At 44.1% G+C, this 21228-nt stretch overlaps 1 protein-coding gene across 5 annotated transcripts in view; it reads left to right on the plus strand.

Moving 5' to 3' along the window:
- Positions 1–278: 278 nt before the first annotated feature.
- Positions 279–21228, plus strand: part of LOC131137546 (cholecystokinin receptor-like) — a 65516-nt gene continuing 44566 nt past the window's right edge. For all 5 annotated transcript variants that reach the window (XM_058085645.2, XM_078797633.1, XM_078797634.1 and 2 more), the window contains exon 1: positions 279–709. In XM_058085645.2, coding sequence (XP_057941628.1) covers positions 577–709 — 133 coding nt within the window. In that variant the 5' untranslated portion in view covers positions 279–576. The remainder of the gene's footprint in view (positions 710–21228) is intronic.

Consider the following 21228-nt stretch of genomic DNA (forward strand, 5'->3'; position numbering starts at 1 on the left):
AATGTAAGAACTCTGGAACTTTGCAATTCATTTGTCATTGGAAAAAATCTCTGGAATTGCTGAAATCTGGGAATTTTTCAGCAATTATTTTTAGAGAGCACCTTTTTCCTGAAAATTGTGGGACTAGTTAGCGGACAAATAGGGGGAATAATAGTAGTAAATTAGATGAATAGTGGTGCAGGATTTCGCATTCACACATTCAGACGCATTCACACAATTAATGCGTGATGCCTGTGGCTGTATGATGTCATGCATGTAGAGAGAGAGAGAGAGGGAGGGAGAGAGAGAGAGCCAGGGAGAGTGAGAGAGAGGGACAGAGAGTGAGAATGAGAGAGAGGCCTTAGTTGAGAAGAGTCATTCCTCCACAGTCGTATCTCTGCAGTGCACGTCACCACTTCAGCTCATTCAAGATCGCTAGGTATAGATTGTTTTTTTTTTTTGTTTTTATTTTTTTTTACCACCGTCAGGATTTCCCTCCAAGTTTCTCTGACAACTTGGATGTAGCCAAGGGAGACCCCGACGCGTTGATCGCATGTGTGTGAGGGTGTGAACATAAACGTGCACGTCGTGGAGACCATGTCGCTGCAGGAGGTGAACCAGAGTGCGGCGGAGTGGACAGCCAGTGAGAAGCCGTGGAATATGAGCGTGAAAGTGACCAGCATGAATATGAGCCGCACAAACGAATCAGTCCTCGCCAACAGACCCAAAGGTAGGCATTTCTTCTCCGCCCCTCTCTTCTTCTCTCATTCACCAATCTCACCGCTTCTTTCAATTCATGCGTCCATCCATTAATCGATCACAAATTGCCTTTTAGTGTGGAATGAAACAATAGTGTGACAGACTGGCAATTTGTCATTTTATTGAATGAAGTTCATCAGTCCATCTTACAGTTCCTACACACGGTATAGTGTGCCTGCATTGAAATGCCATCATCATGCCGCATGTGATAGACACGTTGAATTAATGGAATCAGAAAAACTGCTGCTGCATCAGAATTATGCTCATGCATGTCTTCAGATTTGCAGCAAAAAATTGCTTTCCAATCCACCCTCCACTGAATAAATTATTCAAACGCTTTCCTCTGTGCTGCATCACTTGTAGGAAACACAGAACAGAAAAGACATGCAGGACGAGTCTTTAAAATTGCATCCTTCAACGCCACAGCATTTCTTTGTACATTTTTGGACCTAAAAAGAAAAAATGTGCTTCCCAGGCTAGCTTTTTGTATTCTGTAGTGGTGGAGTTACACTCTTGAGTATATTTTTGATGCACACCCTAGTGTAGTGCAAAAAGCACCTTGAGAGTCAACTTCTCACTCAACTTGTATTGGTACATAGATACTTTTTACCATCCATCCATCCACCCATTTTATATGCCGCTTATCCTCACTAGGGTGGGGGTATGCTGGAGCCTATCCCAGCTGACTTTGGGCGAGAGGCGGGGTACACCCTGTACTGGATGCCTTTACTAGGACTGTCAAAAATAGCACATTAGCAGCGGTAACTCGGTAAGTATGACTGCTATATTTTCTGCACCGCAAGGTGCACTTAAAAGCCTTTAATTTTCTCAAAAATCGACAATGTGCCTGATAATCCGTTGCACCTTATGTGTGCAATGAGTTCCAAATCTGGAAAAATGTTGTTGTCCAATCCAACACTGACACAGAGACATAATACGTACGTCTGCTTAACAAAAACAACGTTTTGCCCATCTCTCCACTACTGTGAAAAATCAAGTGAAAGAAATGAATTCTGAGCTTACCATCATTCCTGGAGGATTAACAAAAGAACTGGACATTGGTGGAAACAGGCCGTTCAAAGTGAAGTTGCGAGCGGCGTGTGAGCGATGGATGGAGGCAGCGCTGGGCGAGTTACAGCACTGCTATATGTGAATGGATTATGGATGCCTGGGGTCGGATATCTATTTTAAATGCGGGCTTTGGCGAAAGCCGGCATTTCTGACGAACAGCCACCTGACATTGTGAATGGTTGTTTGTCTATATGTGCCCTGTGATTGACTGGCCACCAGTCCAGGGTGTAACTCGCCTCTCACCCACAGACAGCTGGGATAGGCTCCAGCACCCCCGCGACCCTCGTGAGGATAAGCAGTAGAAAATGGATAGATGGATGAATAGTAAAAGTATCTGTATATCAATATAAGTGAGTGAGTGAGAAGTGGCATAGAAAAAGCACGGATGAATGATTCATTTGATTAACATTTTAGTAATTTAATTAATTTTTGTATTATTTCACTGCTACAGCTATCAATTACTCATGCTATTTTGCCTCATTTGTATTGTTATGTCTCAAAGGTGTTTACGGCAAAAATGGGACGTAACAAAGGTGTAGAAAGAAAATCTCGGTGAAGGGAAAGGTAGCACACGGCACACGTCATGCAGCATTGACACCCGGTCACACAGCAACACTTCTAGGAGAACAGCACGAGAGAGAAGTGAGAGAGCACCTTTGCTGTCTGCCTTCGATATGCCAGCTACCTGATTGGCAATCAGGCACACCTGGGATGCACCTTCCAGGTGTGCCACCACTCTGCAGCGAAAAAGGGGGGGGGGCACACAAAAGCATCCCACACACTATGGGACATAACAGTATACTAGTATCTCATCTTGTGTAGACATAGACACGGAAATAGATAGTCCGCCTCAACAAAAAGAAAGTACAGTAAACCTCGGATATATTGGATTCAATATAAATATATTCAATATAATTCCGATATAAGTGAAATCCGTTATATGCGTATACCGGAAAATGTCCGTTTTACGCATATATCGGATTTATATCCAGTATATGCGTAAATCAGATTTTATCCGTTATAAAAAGGCACTTCCTTGACTATGTTTCCAATGTACCTGGACTGGGCAATGAAAAGAGACGTAAGGTAATGAGAATTTAACTTTATTGGACTCTGAGCATAACAAATTGTTAATTAAGCTAGGCCCTGTTACGCCCGTCAGGCCTACGTTATTCCCAATAGTGAGGTTAAGATCTCATTCACTGCTGTGCTAGTATTATTGACGTCACTCACTTTTATATTTGTCCTAAATCTGGAGCCAGGAGAAAGACAATAGCCAGTGACATCAACAAGATTAGCATAACGATGCGGCCATCCGATATACGTATGCGAGGGAAATTTAATGTAAATGCATTGGAACGGGACTGCAGATTTTGTCCGAAATAGGCGAAATCTGTTATAAAAAATCCGATATATGCAATGAATTTTTATTGGAAATGCATTACAGAAAAATCGGTTCTTTTTTATCTGTCCGTTGTGAGCGAATTTCCGATATATCCGAGTCCGATATATCCGAGGTTTACTGTACATCATAATTAAATAATGCTTAACCACTGTTACCACAAACAATAATAGTTCAATATGCACAAAGTGTCTCTTGTTTACACAGTGGCTTCAGGAAAAGTACACAGAGGGACTAACTGCAGTAACGCTCTCACTCATGGGCTGTCAAAGGTAGCAGTAATAAGCTAAACATCAAGCAGCAAAACCCTAAATACCACATTGTGAGGGAACCAAAATAACATTTATATAAACGCGCAAACATTTAACACTTGCAACTGAGCAAAGACATGCTGGAAAGCCCCGCCCACATACTTCCTATAACAAGTTTGCAGTGGTTGGGCATTGATCATGGATCACCTGCATAATGCCAGTGGCATAACACCAAACATGAAGACACACAGGAGGCGTTTCTGTTTATCCATTTCAAGTATGGACAGTCTGCAACGGTGCTCGCTAGTTTGGCTGAAATTGTGCGAACAAGTGAGGATTGTGCAAAAGTCATTACTAATTTTCCTTACAGATGAAGCGGTATGTCGCATACAGGAAGCAGGAAAGCCAGGCCACCCTCAGCTCTGTCACCAAGTGTATGGAGTATCTTGAAAATAAGACAGAAGACCTGGAGAATAGGGCTAGGAGAAAGAATCTATGATTATCTGGCATGCGTGAGGGGGCTGAAGGCCAGACACCGCTGCTTGATTTCATTAACGACATGCTGCCGCGATGGTTGAGACACCCCGACGCGGCCTTCACCCACAGACATATGCAGGCTGTGAAGCCTAACCAAAACAGAGCGCTTCTGAGAGATGTTCTGCTGGAAATCGAGACAAGACATGACTCACAAAGGAGTCATGCTTAACATTCGTGCAGGACCTCTTGGCGGAGATGATCCCAATTCAGCGTGAATTTATCTCTGTCGTGAGGATGTTCTTCAACGTGAAGGCGATCCGATTCCAGTACAACCCGTGGTGCCGGCTAGGATCTGTGTGTCAGCTTGCCTCCAGTTAGGGTATAAATTCTTCCAGTGATAAGAAAATGGTTAACACCGGTATAAATAATGAATGGAAACTAGCACTATATTGATACACTGGTGCCTCACGCATGGGATCACAGCATGTATGGCACAGTGATTTCCTTGTTCATGGAATTATGGAATTGGCCAATAAAAATGTAATTAACTGTCAAAAGCAGAATCCTGTGAATAAAATGCTGTCATCATGAGGAGAAGAAACATTCATGTGTGGATGTATTTACTTGGTGGACCACTCAATCGTGGCACAATCTGCAAGGTAGTTACTTGTCCAAAAAAGTAACCGAGTTACTAACTGAGTTACTCCAATGCAAAAGTAACTAGTTACCAGTAAAAGTAACTGTTGCATTATTCACCCCTGCTGCCCCCCCCCCCAGAAAAGATGGGTACCATTACAGAGGTTTGTATTTATTGTAGTCGACAGGTGTTTCTGTAGGTTTGAGTTGCTCGCACAAGACGTGGACAAAGTTTTTTTTCGGGGACATAATGTACATTTGATGTGTACATTTTTACCTTTGACCTCAACAAGGTTAAAGTAGTGTCTGTACTTCTCTTTCGCAAATGCTGTGTTCTCACTAGAGTCCTTCTCACTCGCCATCTCTCGCGATGCTGTATCTACTACCCAGCACTTTAGATTGCTCTAAACACCCGCCCATCCAAGTTCTCTGATTGGTTGAAGACGCAGTCTTACTAAACCTTAGCCAATCCTCATTGCTTATGTGGTTATTTCACCCCCTCCTTTGTCACTCTGCAACACTCTCACTGCGCTGCAGATTAGTCATGAATGTCGGTGATATATTATTAGGCGGCTTCAGTAACGTGCAGTAACAGGGTGTTGAAAATGGTTACATTGTTATGCTGACAGTAAAAGTAATTAGTTAGAGTACCCGTTACTGAAAAAAGTAACGGCATTAGTAAGGCTGTTATTGCCATCGCTGGTCTTTTGTGAAGTTTCTCCACACCTTACGCTTCCCCTCTGCCTGTCAAATAAAAAGATATACATTTCATTTACTTTACATTTTCATTTTGCTAATTTGCTATTTTTGCTCTTGGATTTGATACTACTCTGATACTACGTACTAGTTGACCATTTTTAAATAAAAACAAGTGGCTGCATTGGGTTGCAAGTGATCATTCAGAGGCTGTTAATGTTAAATGTTAATTTTTTTAAAATAATATGAGCATAGAAAAGACTTATTCATGAGGACATCATACTAATATCAATCAGTCATATTTACGACTGAAAAATGGGCCAGGTGCCCACATGAGCAGCTCAGAAAGAGAGAAAGAGAGCAACATAAAAAAAAGTTAATATATCAGCTCCATTTTCACCAAATAATCTGTGATATGTGATCGGTCTGATTAAACGGCCCCCTGATATATCGGTCGGGGTCTTGTGTGAACACAAGGCGCCCAATTGCTCTGTACAGTACTACCGTATTATGAATTTTTGTTATTATTACATCATGAACACTCAAGGAAATTTCTTTCTATTGTACTATCATGTTTGAGTTCATTTACTGAAAATAATGAACATGGATGAAGCAGCGAGTGACAGCGCAGGAGATGCACTCGCGAATAATGATAAAGACAAGTTGGACCATTTGCATCAATCAATGATGAGTCTGTCAGGAGTAGACCAATAAAGTTAACATACAAGGAAGTTGACAATAAAATAAAACATTTGCAATGTACTAGAAAGGATTTATTCCATAAATTTGAAACTCTTAAGAGAAGGGGTTTGAAAAACAATTGGAAATAATAATGTGCATGAAGTTCAATGTGCCTCTGATCGGATGTCCTTTTGTGTGGTGAAATAAAAAGCGTTCATGAATCTTTGGTGGCATTAGTGCCTGGGGAGGAGGGTGTGGTTTAAAGCCAAGATGCTGGTGAAGGATGGGTTTATGGCTGATGTCAAAACATTTTATTTTATTTTTATTTTTTTGTCCCGTCCAGCCATTGGGGCAGATAGTATTGTTGATCTAAATGCCGTTACATGCAAAACAGATTTCCTCTGTGTCAGGAAAGGTGTAAGCTACAACTTCCCTGTACCATGAAATTTTATTTGCCGTTATTTTATGTTTCTGTTATGCGCATTTGGAGCGACCGGACTGGAGCAAGAAGAAACACAGAAAAGAAAAAGAGAACTGGGGTGGGGGTGGGGAGGGCAGTAGAGAGAGAGACAAAAACAGCAGCAACAACAATTCCCATAACAACAACAGTGACAAACAAACTGCATCAGGTAAATGTCAATGATGGCTCAGGGTCACAATGGAGATGCTATCACTGAGATGAAATAGTCAAACTTACCAGTGGCAGTAATAACAATGAAGACATGAACCATGATAGTAAACAGATTTACAGCCATACAGTTGCAGTAATTAAAATCTCACTGCTTGACATCATTATTACTGTAATAATAGCATACCAATACCATATAAACATCAGGGATATGATGGTAGATTGTGTAGAGAAGCACCCATGTGCTGTGAGTGAGCATATGGAGGTGTGAACTTCTGTGTATATATTCATATATGTGTGCTCGTGTTCGTGAATGCGTGTGTGTGAATGTGTAATTGTCACTGAGAATGACAAAGGGAGAGAGACTGCCTTCTACCATCCAGTAAACCCTGCGCAGCCAGGTCAAGCCCCCACCGCCAGAGATCCACCGCCCCCGTGGGTGCGGGCAAAGACTCCCCAAGACCCGCTCCCGAAGCATCCCCCCCGAGGAGGCCAGCAAGAGGCTATGGAGGAGCAATCCCAACCGGCAACAGGGCGCCAGCAGGCCGGAGGAGAGCCGTACCCCCGAGACCGGCGGGAAACCATATAGGGCAGAAGGGCATCGAGGGCCACAGACCTGAGGGCACAAGGGCGCCCCCACCAACCGGAAGGGAGCCTGTCCACGGCCGGAGGCGCCACCCCCCGCCCCTTGCACACCCCCAGGAAGGGGAACCCGGCCCAGGTAACCCCAGGCCCGACCACCGACACAGGACCGCCCAGGCCAGTACAGAAGAGGCCCGGACCCACTGCCCCATGGAGGACTGGGCGGCACAGATGGAACGCCCTGCGCCAGACCCCCGCAGAGCCCACCCCCCGTATATTTATATAGCCATACACACACACACGCACATATATATATATATATATATATAAACATATAATTATAATAAAACTAATATTTATTTAAGTATTTAAAACAATAAATACATTAAATCAGCTCAGACACACGTGCACACCCCATCCACTCAATATGCACACACGCAAGCACATACGGCGTCCGGGGCGCCATAGGGCGGGAGACCCAGGGGTCCCAGACCCACAACCAGGCCCCGAGCCCAGGGAGATACGGACCGCCAAGGGATAGCACCCCCAGACTCCCCTCGACCACGGCGTCAGGGCTACAGCAGTATAGCAGACAAAGGAGCGGGCGAGGGGAGGAGGTCCACACATGAGCAAGCGGATAGGGCATGCAGGCGAGCAGTAAGGCGTCCCACCGCGCCGGCCGACACCCACCGGGCAGCTCACCCCCAGAGAGGAAGAGCCATAGCTCCAAGCCACGAGGATGTCAAGCACCAGAGCCAAGGAGTCAAGACCAGCGCAAGGCCACCGACGGACCTCACCATCCACCGGGAGGCCCGACCTCCCCCCCGCCCCCAGACCCAGCAGCGCACCACCCACGTACCGGTGAACCATCCCCGACGAGCCCTAAGGCAAGACTGTGGATGGGCAAAGACAAGGAAAGCGATGCAGCAAAGCATAGGACCAGCCGCAGCAGACACCCAAACGCCCGGGAGAGCACCGTCCCCCCAGCAGGCCCGACTCTGAGGCGCATGCCCCCCATCCCCACACGCCACCCAGGCCCCCGTCCCTATGAGCGAGATCAGGCCCCATCCCAACACACAGGCCGGTCCCTGCAGCAGCCACCACAGCGCAGCAACCCAAGCCACCACTGTAGACCACCAGCAGCATGGACCCCACTGCCACGGTACCACGGTCCCACACAGTAGCCAAGCCAGAGCACCCAGGGCCCACCCTCAGAGGCGAGGGAGGCCACGGAGGAACCAGCGCACACAGGCCCCCCCAGCAGCAGTAGGCACCCACCACCCACCGGATGCGGCACCCCGTCTACCCACCACCCCGAGGGACGGCCTGCACCGCCCCCGGGACGACCACCACCACCCCACCCACGTTCCATCCCCAGATTCGGACAGCCCCCCACCAACCCTCACCAGAACCTCCAGGGGGTCACCCCAGCAAGAAGGGACAGAGATACCCGCCCACCCCCCAGACGCCAGGGCAACCCGGCGACCAAGACCATGCCCCAAGCCAGAGGAACGAGACCGCCAGGGCCAGAGACAGGCACACTCAGCCCTTCGAGAATTAGATTAAGAGATTATTGGAGCCCATATAGATTGAAATTCTGACAGTTGTTCTTGGATTCAGCAGACATTCTCTCAATTGCTATATGATCTATTGATGAGAATGGTTTTCTTGGCGATGCTTAACGCTGTGATGAGGAGTTGTGTGTGATTTGTTTCTACGTTAATTGTAGAAAGATCGCCCAACAAGCATAATACAGGTGAGGAAGGAATAGAGGTCCCAAGTGCCAAAGATAGGTCTTCACACACTGCTTGCCAGAAACTATTAATGGGGGCACAAGCCCACATGGAGTGTAAATAGTCATCTACTATATGATCTGGGCAGTGTACACAGATGTTAGAGTCAGTTAGACCCATTTTAAACATTCGCTGTCCTGTGTAGTGTACTCTATGAAGGGTTTTGAACTGAAAAAAATACTGGGGCTAGCAATGACCAGAATGTTTTATAAAATTCGGCAGGGAACCCGTCCGGTCCTGGTGCCTTGTTATTTGGCATTTGCTGCAGAGCATCATAAAGATCTGTTAGTGAAATGGGTAAGTCCAGGGTTGTCACTTGATTTTTTTCCAATTTTGGTAATTCTATGGTGCAAAGAAATGTTTCAATGTCTGGAACAGAAGGGTTAATCTGAGGTGGGTATAGTTTTTTATAAAAGTCCCTAAAGACTGAATTAATTTCCTCCGGAAGGTTAGCTAAGTATTTTCCAGATTTATTGGCATGTTCAAACTTCCCCAAACGTAGTCTTTGTAATTGAAACTGATTTTTCAGTAATTTCTTTTAAATCTAATTTCAATTTTCTAAGATTATTCAGAGTATTCTCATCTTGTGAATCTGCATAAGCGGTTTCAAGAAGTTTGATTTTTTTCTCCAATTCCAATAATCTTTCTTTCTTTTTCTTATATGATGAATAGGAGATAATTTTTCCACGCATTACTACTTCTGCTGTCTCCCGGAGAACACAAGCCGAGGTTTCCGGTTGGTCATTAAAATCTAAAAACATTGTCCACTCTCTCTCAAAGTCTTTTAGATAGTCTGTGTCTTTAAACAATGATGTATTAAATCTCCAGCATTTAGTAGGTATACTTGTGGTTTGGTTAGTGAGAAAGAGAGAGACTGGTGCGTGATCACTAATAATGATAGGTTGTATGTGAATATTTAATATGTCTGATAAGATTGAGCTACTTGTTAAGAAGTAGTCAATTCGAGAGTAAGTGTGGTGCACTGGTGTGAAATACGTATATTCTCTGTGAGTAGGGTGATAAGAGCGCCAAGCATCACAAAGACCAAAATCAGTCATATATTTCTTCAGTGTTGTTGTTGATTGAGACTCACGATGTCCCCCGGCTGGGCTAGACCTATCTATATCTGGATTAAATACCAAGTTGAAGTCCCCTCCCAAGACCTAGCTTGAATCCAGGTGTGCAGAGAGAGAAGAAAAAAGGTGTGAAAGAAAGAGGGGTCATCAACATGAGAGCCATATATGTTGGCAATGCAAAATTTTACATTGTCCACAGATATGTTAATTATTATATATCTACCTTCGATGTCTGTAATATTGTTGTGCAGTGTAAAATTGACCCTCCTGCTAATTAAAATGGCTACGCCCCTCTGTTTGGAGTTGTAATTTGCTAATTATATATGTGGAAACTGTGGTGAGTGAAATGTATGGGCACCTGCTTTGGAGCTGCTTGTGAGTCTCTTGCAATAAGACAATGTCTGCTTGGATATTCTTTAGATGGTTAAACATTTTTTGTCATTTTTCTCGAGACCCGACGCCCCTGACATTCCAAGTGACAAATTGCAATGAGGACATCCTAGACTAGCTTATGGTGATGTGTGTGTATATATGTGCAATTGTGAAGTATATGTACCTGTAGGTAATGTAAGCATATACATTTAAATATATGCTTAAATTGCACATAGGCATATTATAATGTCGTCCTCCTGACTAGTGAAGGTGTAATATTGGTGTATGCATGTGTGAGATATATGTGTGTGTAAGTGGCAGTGATGTAGGATCATGTGTCAGATGTAGAGTACGAGCCACCTGCGTGCATGCATTTTTGACATGTTGACAAAACATTTTTGAATGGAGGGTGGGATGGTCAAGAGGTATACTGGGTTGATGATGTAAATCCAGAGGATAGCATATCAAACATTTCATGTAAAAGGTCACATATTTCAAGTCAAGGTTCAAGTAAAGGTGCAGTGTGTGCAGTGGTGGAACAACTACGTTGGAGCGTGTTAAAGCCGAAGCGGAGCGGGCTGCACTCCTTGCTCGTGCAGCCAGTTTAAAAAAGAAACTTGAATTGGAGGCATAGGAGGAACAGTTGAGGAAAAGAAAGGAAATGTTGTAATTTGAATCAGAAATTGAAGTCTCAAATGCAAAAAAATAGCAGTCCTGCAAGGTTCCCCAGATTGTGGAAATGCATCAAAGGCTTCAACTGTTCACAAAGGATTAAAGACTACAACAAGGCTCAAGGTTGACACGAGTCAACTTTAACAGCAAAGGAGATACTGACATAATATAGGAACCCATCCCTTGCAAGATTCTACACATGATTTGAATTTGACCAGGGGCCAGCAGTTTTGATCCTCCTCCACAAGGACATGTCATTTATTCATGTATCAACAAAATGAAATAACAGCTGCTTTAGTTGAACAACAGCGTTCCATCTCATTACCAAACAGAGAAATCCCCGTGTTTGATGGAGACTCACTGCAATATTCACATTTTATAAGATCATTTGAATATGGCGTGAAGTCAAAGGCTAACAAAGCAGATTGCTTGTATTTTTTGGAACAATTTACGACTGGACAACCAAAGGAACTGGTTCGTAGTTGCCAGCACATGACACCGGAAAGAGGATACAGCTTGGCTAAGAGACTGCTGTGTGCTATGTTGGGAATGAGTACAGAATTGCAGCATCATATGTAGAAAAGGCATTAGAATGGCCAGCAGTACGTCTGGACGATATGAAATCGTTTCAGTCTTTCTCACTGTTCTTAAGAAGATGCTCTAATGTCATGGAAGAGCTTGCAAGAGTTGGACATGCCAATAAACATGAAAGGCATTATCATTAAACTACCATTTTAGATTAGAGAACAGTGGAGAACTAAGGCTCACAACATCTTGGAGAAGGACAAGCATAGAGCTCGTTTTAAGGACCTGGTTGAATATATAGACAGGCAAACCAAAATACTCTGATCCTCTGGTTGGATATATACTATATATTACTTCCTCAAATATAACAAAGGGACGCTGGAACATTGTTCCCACTTTAAAGTAATGAAGCATGAGGAGAAGATTTGCTTCCTGAAGGATAAGGGATTGTGTTTTGGGTGTTTGGACGTGGATGTACATAAGGACTACAAGGAACAGATGACTTGTCAGACGTGTGGAAAGAAACATCCCACTGCACTTCATGTACACCCCTCCAATGGGCAAAGCATCAACATCAAACAGCCCGTAAACAGAGAAGTCTCACACATGCCCATATCATGGAAGGAGTGACTGTTGCCTGACTATTGTCCCTGTTTAAGTGAAGTCCATCAAGGGAGAAATAATCATACAGACCTATGCCTTTCTGGACCCAGGTACCACGGCTACTTTTTGCTCTGAGCATCTGGTGCGGCAACTAAGCATACGTAACTGGCAAGAAAATACCTCTGGCTTCTACAATGGGTCAGCGGAAGAAAATTTCAAACCTATTCTCTGGGCCCACCAAGGACTTCTCCATGGCAGCTGCTGTTTATCGCAATGACCCCCTGCGAACTGAGCTCCAAGATTGGGCACCTGACAGGGGAAACGTCGCAGGCCACGCACTCATGCATCCAAAGACACACATATGCATTGCACTCACACCCCCCATCCCCATGTCCCCCTTCCCCCTCATCGCCCAATCATCCCGTCCTGTCACCCCATGTCTCACTGCATAGTATGCTGTATATGTATATGATTTGGATGATTGCTTTTGATTTTCTGTATAAAAGCCTGCAAAGGACTGCAGAATTAAAAAAGGTTCCTCTGGAAGTGGACAATTTGAACTCCTACCAAGGAGGAGTTCCCAAGTCAAGAGCCATTTTTTTAAAAATAGGGTTTCATCCGGTGGATGGTGGGGTCCGTCGGTGGCCTTGCGCTGGTCTTAACTCCTCGGCTCTGGTGCTTGGCCTCCCCGTGACTTGGAACTATGGCTCTCCCTCACGGGGGTGAGCTGCCCGGCGGGTGTCAGCCGGCCCAGTGGAGCGCCTCACCACTCGCCTGCTCGCCCCCTTCGCTTGCTCATATGCGGGCCTCCTCCCCTCACCCGCTCCTTTGTCTGCCACACTGCCGTAGCCCTGATGCCGTGGTCGAGGGGAGTCTGGGGGTGCTATGCCTTGGCGGTCCGTACCTCCCTGGGCTCGGGGCCTGGTTGTGGGTCTGGGACCCCTGGGTCCCCCGCCCTGTGATGCCCCGGACGCCCCACCCGGGGACGTCCACAGCATGTGCTTGCATGTGTGTGTATTGAGTGGATGGGGTGTGCATGTGTTTGAGTTTATTTTATGTATTTATTGTTTTAAATACTTAGATAAATAATGATTAGTTTTATTATAATTATATATATATATATATATGTATGTGTGTGTGGGTGCGTATGTGGGTATATGGCCATATAGATATACGGGGGGGGGCTCTGCGGGGGTCTGGCGTAGGGCGTTCCATCTCTACCGCCCGGTCCTCCATGGGGCAGTGTGCCCGGGCCTCTTCTGTCCTGGCCTGGGCGGTCCTATGTCGGTGGTCAGGCCTGGGGTTGCCTGGGGCGGGCCTGGTTCTGCTTCCTGGGGGTGTGTGGGGGGCGGGAGGCGGTGCCTCCGGCCGTGGACGGGCTCCCTCCCGGCTGGCGGGGGCGCCCCTGTGCCCACGGGTGTGTGGCCTTCGATGCCCTTCTGCCCTAGTGGGGTATGGTCTCCCGCTGGTCTCGGGGGTGCGGCTCTCCTCCTGCTGGCGCCCTGTTGCCGGTTGGGATTGCTCCTCCATGGCCTCTTGCTGGTCTCTTCGGGGAGTTGCTTTGGGGGCGGGTCTTGGGGAGTCGGCCCTGGCTTTGCCCACACCCACGGGGCCGGAGGATCTCTGGCGGTGGGGGCTTGACCTGGCTGCGCGGGGCGGGGTTTGCTGGGTGGTAGAAGGCAGTCTCTCTCCTTTTGTCATTCTCAGCGACAATTACACATTCACACACTCGCATTCACATACACAACACACCTCCATATGGGCACTCACAGCACATGGGTGCTTCTCTATACAATCTACTATCTTAGATAGTAAATCTGTCTAGCATGTAAGGGCATTTAGATCAACAATACTATCTGCCCCAATGGCTGGACGGAACAAAAAAAAAAATTGGGTTTCTTCTGGAACAAAAGAAGAACAGCGTGTTCTCCAATACCCTTTCCTCCCTTAACTCTCAATGTAGTCCTGCCTTGCTAGAATACAAAGTCGAACACCAGACCAGTTGGTATTGCCAAAAAATTATTCCTGCAACCTTACATCGGGAGAGAATTTTTAGTGCATGGTTTTCCCAGATAAGTATCTGACCGTTTTTTTGGTCACACTCCATAACTTTAATAAGGAAGGAAGGAAGTATCACAGATTTTATGACGTATTACATACAATAGGTCTAACATAGAATGTGCCTGATATGAAAAATCCTGTTAACAAAAAAATATCCTAGAGCTTAGAAACATACATACATACAATGGTACCTTGGTCTGCCCTGGTTAGAAAGGGTTTCTTGGTTAACATCCACAATTTTGCTAAAATGTTGCCTTTGATTGTGTTAGTGGCTGGTTTGTTTACGTCTCCTTCGTGGACCACGACTCAAGATGAAGATGAAGTAGTTGCATGTGATCACGCAATACTTTGTGGGCCGCCGGCACCATTTTAGAGAGACACCAATGATTTTCTCAGGTGCGTTCACGGTGCGCTGCAGGATCTTACGGCAGGAGATGGTACAGGCACCGGACCACACGGTGATGCAGCTGGTCAGGATGCTCTCGATGGTGCCTCTATAAAAAGAGTACATAATAGGGGTCGGAGCTCTTGCTCTTCTCAGTTTCCGCAGGAAGTAGAGTCGCTGTTGGGCTTTCTTGGCCAGAGATGTGGTGTTGATGTTGATGTGGTTGATGTTCCAGGACTGGTCTTGGGACATATGTACACCCAGGAACTTGGCGCTGCTCACCTGCTCCACTGCAGCACCGTTGATGGTTAGTGGAGAGTGCTGGGCGTGCTCTCTCCTGAAGTCCACTACAATCTCCTTCGTCTTCTCCACATTCAGGTGGAGATTGTTGTCCTGACACCACGTGGCCAGGCAGCTCACCACACTCCTGTAGATTGTCTCATCTTTGCTGTTGATGAGACCCACCACAGTTGTGTCATCTGCGTACTTGATGAAGAGGTGTGAGCTGGATGAGGGTGTGCAGAGGTGGGTCAGCAGAGTGAAGAGGAAGAGGCTCAACACACATCCTTGGGGGGCCTCAGTGTTCAGCGTGATGGTGCTGGAGGTGTTGCTGCCGACCCGGACTGCCTGTGTTGTCCCCGTCAGAAAGTCCAACAGTCAGTTGAGGTGTTGAGTCCCAGCTGGACTAGTTTGAGGATGAACTGCTGGGGGATGTTGAATGCTGAGCTGAAGTCATCGAGCGATACGTACATAACATAACAAACAGATGGGCTGCACAGAAGAGAGAGGTGGTAGACCCGACTGAGACAAGGGTGAAAACTGTTAATCCAGAATAAACATGACGTTTATTATCTGTTGATCCTTTTATTCAATCGCTGCTTTCCCTCCTGTAAGACAACCGGGAAGTAACAAGTCTTCTTCTACAGTACCTACAAAAGATACAATAACATTCCAGCACACCCTGCTGGTCAAGAATGGACACGCTATTTCATAGAACAGTGAGAATATACCGTAGAGAGAACGATCTCCCATCGTGTAAAATATTTATTGATAAATACCGTATTTTCTGGACTATAAGTCTCTCCGGAGGATAAGTCGCACAAAGCCAAAAATGCATAATTAGGTAGAAAAAAACATACAAAAGTTGCACTGGAGTATAAGTCGCATGCGAGTAATTTATTTTACAAACTACTTGACCAAAACAGACATTACGTCATCTTGGAAGGCTAGTTCTAACATTAATAAAAGAATATAGGACAGGCTTAATAGGTGTAAGATATGCTCACACAATGGTTATTCAGCTACACAAAAAATAATCATGAACAGAATAGGTGTCCAGTGTTTATGTAACATAAACAGTTTTTTTAATTTATAAGTCGCTCTGGAGTATAAGTCGAAGGAACAGCCAACCTATGAAAAATGTGCGACTTATAGTCCGGAAAATATTTTTCGGAAAGTTTTTTTTTTTTGACAAGTGACAATGGAAGGCAAAACCAAAACAAAAACTTTCAAACCCATGTAGTCTTATTTAAGATACTATAGTCCTTCACTCAATGCCTTCAGAAGCAAAAGTGCTGATGCTCCCTTTTTAGTATGGCAGTCAGCAAGCTGACCTTTTGTGTCTGACCAAAGCACTTCTTTGATTTGTAGTTTTTGTATGAGCTCTTTAATGCTACTAATTTCTAGTCCAAGTCTTTTTTCTGTGACCTGCTTTGTATATTTTAGTGCATCAAACACAGATTAGTGGATGGGCATTATTTGTAGCATTCCCAGTGGTGAGCTCAGAAAACAGAGTTGCCCGAAAAATAGCATTGTCAATGCCAGCTAACATTGCAAAGGTTTCTCCAGGAAGGGTGTTCCTTCCCACACGGCTGATTTTCTTGGACTGCCAGCATTGAGAGGAAAACCTCCCTCTTTCTCCCACATGAGCAATCAAGGCCCCTCCCTGGGTACCTCCAACAGAAAGGTTACCAAGGGTGGCATCACTGAACACCACAAGGTTAAGGATATCATTGTTTACCAAATATTGAAACTTTAGGGTCACCTTTTCTGACTTTAGTTTGCAAATTACCTTACTTACTTACTTAAGAACTTCATTTATCCGTTAGGAACTTTTGTTTGTGCAGAGCATCAAAGCGTGTGCAGTTCATTTACTCAACAATACGACACAATACAACACATACACACATTGACTTCATAAACAGACTGCACAGTTGCATGTTTTAAACTCGAGGCCAAAATGCCTGGTCTGCTTGGCAACCCATAGGATTTGCCCTATTTTTGATTTTAGCTGTTCTTTCTCAGCCTCATTAAGACAGCAAATTATCAATGTTGATCAATGTCGGTATGCTGATGGACCTGAACCCCATCATCCATAGTAGTGAAGTCCATCCCTACATAATAGAAGTTTTCACTTTCTTCACGCCCAACACGAAATGCCGACGTTAGTATAGGAATCACATTTATCAAAAACAAATGTGAGCCCACCCAAAAGAAATTGTCTACATGACATGCAAGTATTCCAGTATTCCAACTTGTGAGCGTTCATCCACTCAATTAAAGATTGCTGGATCTACCTTTGAAACTCTAGCACCTGTACTGCACATGATCTCTTTCACCTTGTGAAAAGCAAGGCCATAAACGCATCTCTTTAGTTTCCAAAGAATGCCCTAGCCTGCTCTCAGGTGGTGGCCACTTCCAAGATAGTTCCATGCCTTGCAAAAATGCAAAATGTATGTCCATAGAGTGGACTTTCCACTGACTCTGACAGATTACTGCCAACATCATACAAAGAGATTCTGTGGCACAGGTTGGAGAATATTTGGCAGGTCATAAATATTGAGTTCTTCAAAGCCTCAAGCTATAAGTCGTGCTTTAGGTGTAATAGCCGCAAGTAATTGATTGTTTGAGACTACAGGCCAATCTGGTAGAGACACATTTTTGCCCGTGTCTTGAACTTCTTCCAAAACGTCATTATCACGCCAGTTTCTTTTTTCGGCCTGTTTTGCTGCATCAAATGAGAGGTCTTTTGTTACAAGTACATCATTATCTCACCAAACTTGTTCAGTGGATTAGCCTGTGAAAGTGGTCTTCTGGTCTTTGTTGGCCGCCGCTCTGTGACGTCATACTACGTTTGCCTCTTTCTTGTGCTTTGTGCTGTGTGTAGAATGCCACATGTCCATTTGCTGCCAATTGAACAAAAAAATCCTTTCCGCGGATTTCACGAAGGAGAACGTCAGCTCTGAACAAGCCGTTAATGCCAGCTGTTTTTTTTTTCTTCTGGGCAAGCCATGTCCGGTAACTTAAATGCTAAGACAGCATCAGGCAGCGTCATATTGTATTTTTTGTCTGTTGTAAAGGAATTTTATGGCTTAAAGAGAACATTGTCATTTAGAGGTATGTAAATGTGACTGGAGTGGCTTTGTCATCAGCTGCAGTGCATCCCCATCTACCCCGGCCATGCATGAAGGGTGACACTCGTGTCATTTTACATCCACTCATTTAGAACTCATGCAACGATAAACAAGTTCTGTTCGGTTTGATACATTTCTTATACAAAATACAACATTTATCTCACCTCAACAGTACAGTTCTGCTACACACACCATATAAGACCAAAACAATCACCATGTAATAAAAATAAACAAATGTATTGATCCATGTGGTGCATTCTTAGCAGCAGAGTAAATATTACAAATCAATAAATATTACAAAAACATTTTGTGAGTGATGTCAAATACCTTCATTAAACAATTCAACCTACATTTTTGACAGCATTATCAATATAAATGTGTTCAATGTGAGTCACTTTGAGCAAGATTATAAATTCACATTTCAGTTTGTAAGTGTACTTTAAGAGGGAGTTACACCCCGATGTATCTGCGCCAATTATGAATAACTATTAATAACTATTAGACTAAAAATGTTTAATTAAAAGAATATTAATTAATGAATAACTATTAAAACTATTAAAATTAATTAATCTAATTGATAATAATTATTAATTATTTTCGGCATGCATGCAGGAAAAACTTGCATGCAGCCACGTCGCACGGGTAAGGCAGGGGAAGCGTGCTCGTGTCGCAAGTTTAAATACGTTGTGTACACAACATTGTATATACGCCATTGTCTAAACGGCGGAATGATGTTGTAGTTGTCCCTGGCTTGAATAAGAATCATTCAGACACAATGGGCTCTGCTTTTGTAGACCAGGCACTGGTCTCCCTGCCCTGCGCTGTGCCTCCACTGCGCCAACGAAGTGTGGCGAGCGCACTGGAATTTTCATGAATAGTGCAGGACAGCACACCCCAAACTCCATCCCTCCCACTGGCACAAGTGGCAAAGAGGGAGGAGAGAAGGCTTGAGAGGGTTTAACACAGCCGAGTGTAATATTAACCAATCAAATGAATGCCTCTCATCGCCTTTAAAGGCATTATACTATTACTATTATACTAATTTTACGGCCCTTTGTCTTGAGTTGTCTAGACGTGATAACCAGCACACAAAGCTTTCCAGTTCTTTCAGAATCTGCACCTACTCAGGTATGTTTCTTTGGATTTCGTGCTTCCTGTGAAAATGGTTTGTTTTAATGCGTTCCACCTACGGCCCGCATCCAAGCACACCTTCTCCGCTATGTTTGGTCACAATCTTGAGTGCTGAAATGGACTTCTGGTTTGTGTCGCTTGCTGCGAACCCTCCGTATAGGAGTTGATAGTAAATGGCAATGTATCTCTTTAAAATATCCACTTTTCACATACAGCCTATGTGCGGGATATCTAATCCGATCCGGAAGTAGAGACTGGACAGTCCAAAGTTCCTCAAGAAAAGAGGTTACTTCAAGATGTCCTCAATGGTAAATAGCTTTAGCTTTTAAGCATTAGGTTATTGATAGCATCAGTAATGTCTAACGTGTTTTGCAGGACCAGCAGTGACTTACATTTATTCAACGAGTGTCTTGCTCTTTTTTTCTTCTTTTTTTCACATTGAATGATATTCATAAGATGACAGAAGCTGAATATATTCTCCATAGCGGACTGCGTGGCTGCTTGTGGTTGGCTGAGAGATGTGAACTCATTAGTTGGCATCATACTGCCGTCAGGTTGATTCCCATTATTCCCACGTCTTTGATCTGACATCAGATGTGATCGGACAATGAATACAAAAATCTACATGCTGGTTCAGACGCTTACATTAAGTAGTGGTTGCTGAGATTGTTTATTGCATTGAAATGACATTCTGACACTCAACCTGCCTGTGAGGTTCTCCTGATGTGTGTGCACTGTGTGCCTGTCAGCCATTTTATCACGGCGCAGGATGTGCTTCGCCTGTGCCGAGAATAGGCCAAGTCGGAGCTGACGAGCTTTTAGATCACCTTTGGCACACCGTTTTGTCAGGAGATTTTTACTGCGCGAAGCTGATAATGTGCACACTTCCCCTTGCGCAGCCCAGTCTACCAGATTACCAAATTGGCTGCGCACAGTGGAAATTACCACTGCACGGGGTGTACCATGTTCTGCCACCATGCGTCACCTCGGCTGTGCTTCGAAAATAGAGCCAAAATTTGTTGGTCAAACTTGCTAAAGTGTTCCATGTCAACACTCTGGGCCATGCGCTTTTGTTTGTCATGTACAAACATTTATACAGGAGATGACGCATAGTTGTCATACTTGAGGAGTCAATGCAAACAAAGTCAATTTCCCAGAACTCAGAAGGCCCTGGGGAGACAACATAGTGCTGCTTCACATTCCCTTTTTGCTCCACACTATCACAAGAGACTGAGTGGGTGGCATGTGTAAGAGATACTTACTGTTACTGTTCTGTTACTGTAAAATAGAGTAACATATGAGTCAGCGCAGACTTACTTTTTATTTGAACATGCATCAAGTTAAAATGGAATACATTACATAATTTAATTCAGAGTTCCACATGGAGTCACAAAAGGAGTAGGAAGAAGCAAAGCCTATTAAATCCTACCCACTCGTCTGTTTCTATTGCAGTACATTTAATCAGTTCCTGTATTCCAGATGTAACCATATGGTGATGTAATGGTGATTTTTCACATTCATAATAAATAATGATCGTAAATATATTTGTGATTTTAGAAATGTGTGTCATGATGGATTATCTCCACACAGTGAACTTACTTATATGGTAGAAGCCAGAGACCAATAAAGAGTATGGAGTGATTTTTGGTTAGAGAATGAATTTGGCTTTTTTTCACCTCATATTGTATATATTTGATATGAGGTTTCCAGCTCATTTATACATCAAATCTAATCCCCAGAAATGTATTTTCATTCACCCTTTCACTGTCTGCACCGTCTATTTGTATTTGCTCATATGTATCATATGTAGCATTATTTTTGTTTTACTTAGGTTCAAGGATAATCTATTATCATCAAACCATCTTTTTAATATGACCGTTTCATTTCTGACCTTTTTAATTATCTCTTCTGTGCTTCCTCTGGAACAAAAGGCAGTGGTATTATACACAAATTATACCAACTACCATACCACAGTCTAACTCTACAGATGTTATTGATATACAGTTGAACAGATGTGTGTACTCCTAGCTTTACA

The sequence above is a fragment of the Doryrhamphus excisus genome, linkage group LG17 (genome assembly GCF_037039965.1).
Source record: "Doryrhamphus excisus strain RoL-2023G ecotype Guam linkage group LG17, RoL_Dexc_Guam_v1.1, whole genome shotgun sequence".
Taxonomy (NCBI): Eukaryota; Metazoa; Chordata; class Actinopteri; order Syngnathiformes; family Syngnathidae; genus Doryrhamphus; species Doryrhamphus excisus.